Source organism: Paroedura picta, chromosome 3 (assembly GCF_049243985.1).
Source record: "Paroedura picta isolate Pp20150507F chromosome 3, Ppicta_v3.0, whole genome shotgun sequence".
Lineage (NCBI taxonomy): Eukaryota > Metazoa > Chordata > Lepidosauria > Squamata > Gekkonidae > Paroedura > Paroedura picta.
The window spans coordinates 118,760,154-118,768,961 of record NC_135371.1 but is presented as its reverse complement, the minus strand read 5'-3'; the positions used below and the strand labels follow the sequence as shown (position 1 = coordinate 118,768,961).

Sequence of the window (8,808 nt, the reverse complement as noted above, 5' to 3'; positions counted from 1 at the left end):
TAAATCCTATAATTTCAGTTATGCTACTGAATTCCCTTATATAGCTCTGAATTTTGATGCTGTTTGATTCTATAAGTTTAAAAGATTGCAGAATCCTAATGCATATCATTGGTTTGTGTATGCTTCGAAAGTACAAGGAAAAGGGCTAATGGGACAGAATTATGAATTTTAACAAACCCTTTGCCCGGAGTAGCGTCTATGGAGGGATAAGCCAGGCCAGTGCTCACACAGCCTCAGGGCAAATCCCTGCTGATGAATGTCAGCCCAGCCTCTTCCTGCTCCTGGCCCCCTTTAGCCCACCCCCCCATACCCCACGTTAAGGGAATGCTGTTTTTTCAGCATTCCCTTTCTTAACATGGACACCATTGGTGCCCATGCTGTGCTGGCCCAAGCATGCAGGGACCACGGAATGTCCCTGTATATAGCAGGGACACAAAAGGCTTTGCGGCATTGTGGAGTCAAATGGGGCATTTTTAAATCCTCATGATGGTGGGATAAAGCTATCCTAGAGTTGCACGTGTGCATGCACAACTCCGTGGCGGACTGCATGCGCCGGGAGATTTCATGCCCTGTGCGTACACGTGGTGTGGCAGGGCATGCAGCCCCACTGCATGGAACCAGTGGCAGCCTGGTGCAGCTGCCACCATGCATGAGACCGTTTATGCACTGGAGGTTTCATGCTAGGCTGCAGGCTGAAGTTTTAGTCGTGGCAGGTTGCCCCACCTCTTCCTGCACCCACACGGGGGAGCATTTGGCCTGGTGCATGTCATCTGCCCCTGATTTGTGCTCCTGCACAGGAGCTGGGGCAGTGAAGTTCCCAGTGCATAAACGGTCTAAGTGGTACATGTGAACTTTTTCTTCATACATTCTTCACCCTGCTCAAATAATGATGTTGGGTACACAGTGCACTTAATGTCTGCTTTCCTGAAACCTGAGAAGAGGAAGTTGTTCATATTAAGAGTTGTTTCTGCTTTTCTCTGAAGAATAGGGATCTCATTGTTTACAAGTTTGTACTGAGAAATGGAGTTTCTTTCAGCAAATTACCAAATTGGTACTTCCTGGGGGAAAGCCCTGAGCTATCCTAATCTCCCCTAATCTGCTATGTCAAATACATGAACTTCCTTGTTTGGTGTAATAAATATTGTGCAAACTAGGAAATTTCATGTGACCATTGTGTAAAGGATTGCTTCACATATTGTCCAGCTGTGGATGGGTTTAACGTTTTCTGACAAGGTGCACCCGCCTGTTCAGAAATGTTGTAACCTGGCCCTATTTAAAGGGGACAGCATGCTCAGTTAGTGAAACTTTCAAGAAGTTCCTGGTTGTAGAAGGTAAGTGAGTGTTTGTTAGACAAAGAAATTAAATGGTGGGTGCGGGTTAAATAATGAGGCACAGGGCCCAGCTATCTCCTCTGTCTATATTCCAAGAAAAACTGCCAACAGAAACATGTAAGACTGTCAAGTTTTTAAAAACTCAGTAACTTGTTTTTAATGGGTTAAATTGATTACCAGTTAAAATACAGTATCTCGGTAGAGGTGATGTTTTGAGAACACTAAGCAAAGTTGCAGCAGTTTCTTGGCTGAACTGCAAATACAATAATCATTGCTAGGAAGAGAAGACCATCCAAGGTTTGCCCAGTTTCCTTTCCTTCCTGCCAGATGGATTTTGGTTTTGCCTCACAGTATACAGAGAAGAAATATAGGCGATGGATAAAGGGGCAAATGCAGAAGCAACATGGACATTTTATTGTTTGGCACACTATAGATCTTTCATATTCCAACACTTCTGTTGGCAATTAGTTAGCCACTGCGAGATACAGGATCCTGGGCTGGCTAGCTTTAGTATGATCCAGCAGAACTTTTCTTGCATATATAACACAATTACTTGTGTTCTTAGCAGTTTTAAAATTCTTTCCAAATTGATTGTCTTTCAAGTCTATCATGTTTTATGGTTTCATATCCAGTCCTTCAAGTATGCCTTTTATTTGCCTCTTTGCCTCTTCTTCAACAGTGAGAAAAATTCCTAGTGAGGAATTCTTCAACAGTGAGGAAACAGTGAGGAAAATTCCTAGAAACACAAGTTAGATCATTGGTTTGAGATGTTTAGTTGTTATTGTGTTCTCATGTGATTAGGAACACCGTTCTCCTCCATATCCTGCCATTCAGGCATGGTACAGTATATGATGGCTTTTTCCCCCTTTTTTTAATAATACAGGAAGTTCTGCACCAAGATGATGAAGGTCACCATATTCCTGCTGTTTGCAGTGTTGCTCCCTTCTCAGTGCACGTGGGCTCAGTCATGTACAGTTGATAATGCAATTAACGTGATGATCCAGTCATCTGCCAACTCACTAGGTATTTAGATCTGTAAAAACTGGGGTTGCCAGCTCCAGTTTGGGAACTTTCTGGAGATTTGGGGGCAGTGGTTTTAGAACTAATATTGTGTAACGATTAAGTGTTGGAATGGGCAGACCCAGGGTGTTTCCACACAAGGACCAATGTTGCCAATTGGTTTCACAAAGCGGAAACACTATTTTAAAATAGTGGAATCTCCCCCCGGGGGGGGACTTTGTTGGCTGCAGAGGAGAGGACACACAGTAATGGGTTTAAACTACAAGTACAACGATATTAGGCTAGATATCAGGAAAAAGATTTTCACAGTCAGAGTAGTTCAGCAGTGGAATAGGCTGCCTAAGGAGGTGGTGAGCTCCCCCTCACTGGCAGTCTTCAAGCAAAGGTTGGACACACACTTTTCTTGGATGCTTTAGGATGCTTAGGGCTGATCCTGCGTTGAGCAGGGGTTTGGACTAGATGGCCTGTATGGCCCCTTCCAACTCTATGATTCTATGATTCTATAACCGCAACAACGGGAACGCACAAGTCTTTTTCACCAGTGTTGCAGATTGTTCGCAAGAGTGTAGTGCTTTTCGGAGGGTGAATCCACTTTTCCCGATTTCCCTGATTGGTCCAGATTTTCTCTGCACACCTCTATAGTCCAGGTTGGAGAAGTTCTTTTATTGTGGCTACCTCAAGCTCACTCAGAATAGTTTTTCAGCTTTGGGGTAAGGCACCTAGCTGTTCTCAGCCTCACTTCCTGAGAGCCAGTTTGGTGTAGTGGTTAAGAGCAGTCACCTCTAATCAGGAGAACTGGGCTTGATTCCCCACTCCTTCTCCACATGCAGCCAGCTGGGTGACTTTGGGCCAGTTCTCTCAGAGCTCTCTCAACCTCACACACCTGATGGGGTGTCTGTTGTGGTGAGAGGAAGGAAAGGCGATTATAAGCTGCTTTGAGATTCCTTTGGGTAGTAAAAAGTGGGGTAAAAAAAAAACAGCTGTTCTTCCTTCTTCTGTTCTTGTGTTCTATACATTTCCTCTCGATTTGCCAGCTCTATATTGTATGCAGGGCCCCAAGAAAGAAAGTGGACTGTGATATCAGCAGCTCAAAGGCAACCATGTTCCATATGTTACATGTGTCATGGCTCATCTCATTTGGTCTGCTGTAAGGAAAAAAACACGTGCAAATGTAATATCTGTTGCCAGGACAGCCCTGGCCCAGATATTTGTTTAGGGAATGACAGTGAATTTATTTCTTCTTGTCTGCATAGTAACTCAAGTAGTATTCTGCTTTGGTGGAGCTCTTGATCCCACAGTTGCTCAAGAAGGCCTAGGGTTGTCATCTCTGGGTTGGGAAATACTTGGGAGGTTGGAGCCTGGGAAGGCAAGGTTTAGGGATGGGAAAGATCTCAGTGGGGGTGACCTCTGTAGTCTGGAAATCAACTGTAGCATCAGCAATTTTCAGCTGGACTTAGTGCAACATCCTTCAAAACCTCATGATGGATCCTGATTGTCACAAACCTTGTTGGTGAAGGGGAGGTCCTAGCAGCCAAGCAGGCACTCCATCACCAGAGCTGAATTTCTACCCAGGCTCTCCATTTCCTCAGCTACTGGGGCTCTGGGGTTTCCCGTAGGATCCCTGATGAAAAGCAACTTTCATTACCAGGTTCTTCTGTGGCCCCCATGTCCAGCTTGGGTTCCTGGTGAGCCTTTTGGTTTTCAGGTCTTGGTGGGTGGCCTGACTGAGTCCCAGGTATCTAAGGGACTGCAGGATCGTCTGGGATCTCAACCTACGTAGGATTAGCTGCCATAACCCCTTTGTTTTCTGAGGATGACTTGTCAGGACCAATCCTGATAATACCTTTCAATGCATATTGGATAGAGGCAACTGTAGGAAAGGATTGGCATTTCATACATCGTGGTCTACTACAGTGAGAAACAGAATCCTGGACTTGATGGACCATTAGCCTGTTCTACTCTTATGTGCTTAAGGGTGACTGTGATGAAAGTAACTACTGTCTCACCTTGCAGTGTCTGAAATTCTGTCAAAAGTGGATCTTATTTGCACCAGTGTAACATCACGTGGGGCTGATGCCTTCTGTCCTTCAGGTAAGTCATTTACTGTACTGGAGGGTGAGCTTGATCTGGGAGAAAATAAAGAGCTAGGAACTGAGGACAGGGTAAACTGTTTTGCTGCTTTCCCCTCTAACCTCTTTCTTTCCATCCTAGGTTACAAAGTCACTGGCTGTGCCTGTGGAATGGCCTGTGGATCCTGGGATGTCCGGGGTAATTCTAATTGTCACTGCCAGTGTCATAACATTGACTGGACCTCTGCCCGATGCTGCAAATTAGGTCTTTATGGCTGAGAGTCTCAGAAGCATCCTGGCCATTTGGCTGCAGCTACTGTGTTCAATAAAAGCATCTATCATTTGTGGAAGAGTCTAGCATTTGAGTTTTTCCCTGAATTCAATCAAGCATGGTAGCTACCTTGAGATGAGAAACTGGGACCATTCCCAATGTGGCACTGCTGCCATTCCAGACTTATAGCAGGGTCTGGAACTTTTCGGTGAGGACAGCAGCATGTAGCCGACTTTAGACTGGAGGAAGCTTTGGCTTCCATTGGAGATAGAGGCACTTAAGGAAGGATCCTTAAGACTGGAGGAAGGCCACTCCTTTGCCCAGTGGAGTGGTACAGTACAAATTGGCAATCCTAGATAGGATAGAGGCTGTTTATGAAGGCAAGTGCATCCAGCCATTACTGTGGGTGCTTACAGCTGGACTTAGTGCCACATCCGTCAAAACCTCATGATGGATCCTGATTGTCACAAGCCTTGTGAGTGGAGGGGAGGTCCTAGCAGCCAAACAGGCACTCTGCCACTAGAACTGAATTTCTACACAGGCCCTCCATCTCTTCCACTACTGGGGCTGTGACGGTGCCCATGGGATCCCTAGCAAAGGGCACTTTAATATATTGCCTTACATTCCAACAGGGACTTTAGTATATTGTCTTAAGTCCAAAGAAGGCCTCTTAGAAGGAGGCAGTGCCATTAATTCATTGTTTCAGCCTAGCTTTCTTCAAAAGGAACTCAGAGATAGGACAGAGACAGCAGTTATTATCGCTCTACCTTCTTGTAATCATTGTAGACAAAGATATAGGTAGTCACATAGATCCATTGGAAAAATCCTAAAATAAAAGACATGTAATGTCTTTTGAGACAAACTAAAATAGCACAGCTTTTGAGTTCTCCAGGCTAGATACTATACAAGTAGAGCGGGAGATCTTTCAGGCCATGATCTTAAGGCCTCTGTCTGCATTAGGGACACAATGCAACTGCAATGGACACTTGCTGTGACTAGTATCAAGTTGCACCTTTAGATTTTGGGAAGAAGATGCAAAAGATGAAAGCCACCCAACTGAAAAAACAGTAATTGATCAAATGTCTTTTTGATGCCAGATGGAACACAGAGGTCTCTTAGGAGGCTGAGAACAGAGAAAAACTTGGTAGTTCTTTATCAAAGTTTACTTTTAGACCTCTGCATTGTCCAAAGTGCGAAACCAAAATTCAGGCTCAAAAGAGAGGGACTCATGAATGGGAGGGGACAGAAATGTAAATAGGATGTTTCTCCTCTTCTGGTATAGAACTTTGGGGGAATCAGCCCTAGGACAGCAACTGCAGCATCTCCCCAAAATGCACCAGGTGTTTGGAGGTACATGTAGCTCTCTGGCAGATCCTGGAGGCGTGCGGTGTGGCCCAGTGTGGCATGGAGATGCCATCAGTGAGGAGCTGAGTGGCCCCATGGCTTGTGTCTGAGAGGTTGCCGGCTGGGAGGGAGCCTCGGCTGGAAAGATGGGTGGCACTGGAAACTGGTGAAGAGGACAATCTCCGGCACCATCTGCTGGTGCTGGAAGAAATCGCTGCTGCTGCCATCTGGTGGCAGATGGTTGGATTATGCCCTAACTTTGTCTGAAGAGTGTATGGGAAAGGTGGGCTTTTAGTTACAGTTACTTAGATTTAGTGAGTTGGGGGCTGGAGGGTCGAGGAGAGCCTCGGGTTGGAGGGATCATGACTTGATGCCTGTAGGATATTTTTTTCTGCTTAGTTAGCTGTTAGTTGAGGTTGGGGTTGAGGAGTTGGGGGGTGGGCATGGGTTGGGAGGGTTGAGGGAGGGATACATTATTATTAGTGCAGCTAGAAAAGGGCAATTTAAATAAGGTTAGATTTTTTTAGTGGATTGATCTGTCTGGGGTTCAGTTATAGCAGTTTGCTGTGGTCCCCACAGGTGGCATGCTGCTGATGGGGTTACCACAGGTTTGAGGGGGGGGAGGAGCCTGCCGAGTGAGAAAACACCAGCAGTTCTGGGCCTGGGGAGGTACAGAAGTGGGGGAGGTTCAGTAATAGAGGGGCAGCGATGTCCACAGGTCCAATAGGGTCATGGATTTCTCATGGCCATCACCCTGGTTGATACATGTGTTGCCCTTCAAACCTCCATCCCATCCCCAGATTTGGGGGAGAGAGGGCTAGAGTGGAAATATTGCTGATGCTTTGGAACATCAGGTCAATTAACAACAAATCCTCAACCTTGCGGGATTATTTCATGGGGCAGAAGGTGGACCTGGTGTGTGTGATCGAGACTTGGGCTCGAGAGGGTGAAACTATCGTCCTGAAAGTTCTGGCTCCGCCTGGGTTTTCAATCCTGCATCAGCTTTGGTTCCATGGTAGGGGACGGGGGGTGGCAGTTCTGATCCAGGAGGCTTATGCCTTCAGGGATCGCCCATAATCATTGATCCCAAGGGTGGAATGTGTTGGCTTAGGGTGGGAATCAGTTGAGAACATGGCTATCTGAGTGGTGTTCCATTCACCCACTGCCTGTCAGGCCTGCTGGAAGTGGCAGCTGCCTGGGTGTTGCAGTTCCCCATACTTTTGAGGAACAAAAAAAAAAGAGAGAAAGCCACAGAAAATGAGAACTTGACTGGTAAAAATGATACTTTAAGGTAGACCCACATGGTGGCATGGGGGGAGGGGGGAAAGAATAGAATGAAGAAAAAGAAATATGAAAGCCAGTAAACTGATTTGGCTATTCAGTGACAGCCACCCAAAATATCCAGACCAGATGAGAGGGCTGGAGCCACAGCCAGGGCCACCCACTCACCACATGCACACCAAGTAAAGGAAACTACTCAGACCAAACTGTGCCTCAGATTCAGAGAGCTGGGGGGATAAAACAGGATTTATTGGTGGTCTCTGATCCCATTCCCTGAAAGGAATGTCAAAGTAAAATAGGTATCAAATTAAGGAAAAACCCCACCTAAATATGAGATGTGTCCCAGAAATGGAACTCCGATTGTGTTTGAGATTATTCTATCTGCTTAAATGCTGAAAGCCAATAAGCTGATTTGGCTGAGCAGCACCCAGACTAGATGCAATGCAATGGCCAAAACCACAGCCAGGGAGGACCCCCCCCCCTTGTACACCCCCCCCAAGTGAAGGGAAAACCCAAAATAAAGTGTTTCCCCAAAAGTAAAGTAAAAATCTGGGTTTGTGGGAGATCCTTCGCCCCACTTTAAGAGAGAGAAAAAAGAAAAACCCTTAAAGATCACCTTGTTGGGGGAAAAAAACAGTTCCCCTCTGCTCCCAGACAGAATACTTCAGAAACAGAAAATAAAAGATGACTGCCTGCAGCCAGTAGAAAAGTCTAGGCAGTGCCACAGGCATAGCAAGGCTTTAATTAAAAGCCAATTGGCCTCCAAATGGGGGATGGGGATGAAGGTGCTCCTTTCTCTAGAACCACTCTATCCCACAAAATTCTCTCCCTTCAAATAGCAACATGCCTCTCTCTCTCTCTCTCTCTCTCTCTCTCTCTCTCTCTCTCTCTCTGTCCCCCAGTCCAACTGAGAGCAAAAGAATGCAAGGCTCTCTCACATGACCTCAGGGATTCCCACTGAAACCCAGGGGAGCACTACTGTTGGCTAACGAGGATGCCAATCAAGCTAAACAGGCAATCATTGGAGTAGCTACAGAAACCAAAAGACAATCCTCTGAAGCCCCGTTTATGCTGGAAGAGAGATTTTTGCATTGTTTACATCAGGGGTACTCAAACTGCAGCACTCCAAACTGCAGCCCTGCCAGCATTTGCTGGCAGGGGCTCCTGGGAATTGTAGTCCATGGACATCTGGAGGGCCGCAGTTTGACTACCCCATGTTTACATGCTCAATGCATGTGCGCTGAGGGAGGAATCTCTGCCCCTGAAAAGCCTGCAAACACACACTGAGTGGCACGTCCTGTATGTGGTTATGCACAGTCGTCAGGGGCATGGCCATACAACCCCAGTTTGTGAGCCATGAACTATCCAATTTCATGGGTTCATGGAGACCCATGGGTTGGCTCATGTTCATCTCTACCCGGGGCTCAGTCTTCCCTCAAAGTTTCTTGTGAGGCTGAGGGAAACCATTTGCTGATCAGATCCTGCTAAACCC

The 8,808-nt window shown here is 46.3% G+C and overlaps 1 protein-coding gene across 1 annotated transcript; it reads left to right on the top strand.

Moving 5' to 3' along the window:
- Positions 1–1,225: 1,225 nt before the first annotated feature.
- RETN (resistin) lies at positions 1,226–4,770 on the top strand (the record flags this gene model as incomplete). Its single annotated transcript, XM_077327409.1, is given in 5 exon segments — positions 1,226–1,301; positions 1,304–1,331; positions 2,215–2,354; positions 4,365–4,442; positions 4,563–4,770. Coding segments are annotated over 5 exon segments (459 nt in total), but the record flags the coding sequence as incomplete, so codon positions are not given.
- Positions 4,771–8,808: the final 4,038 nt, after the last annotated feature.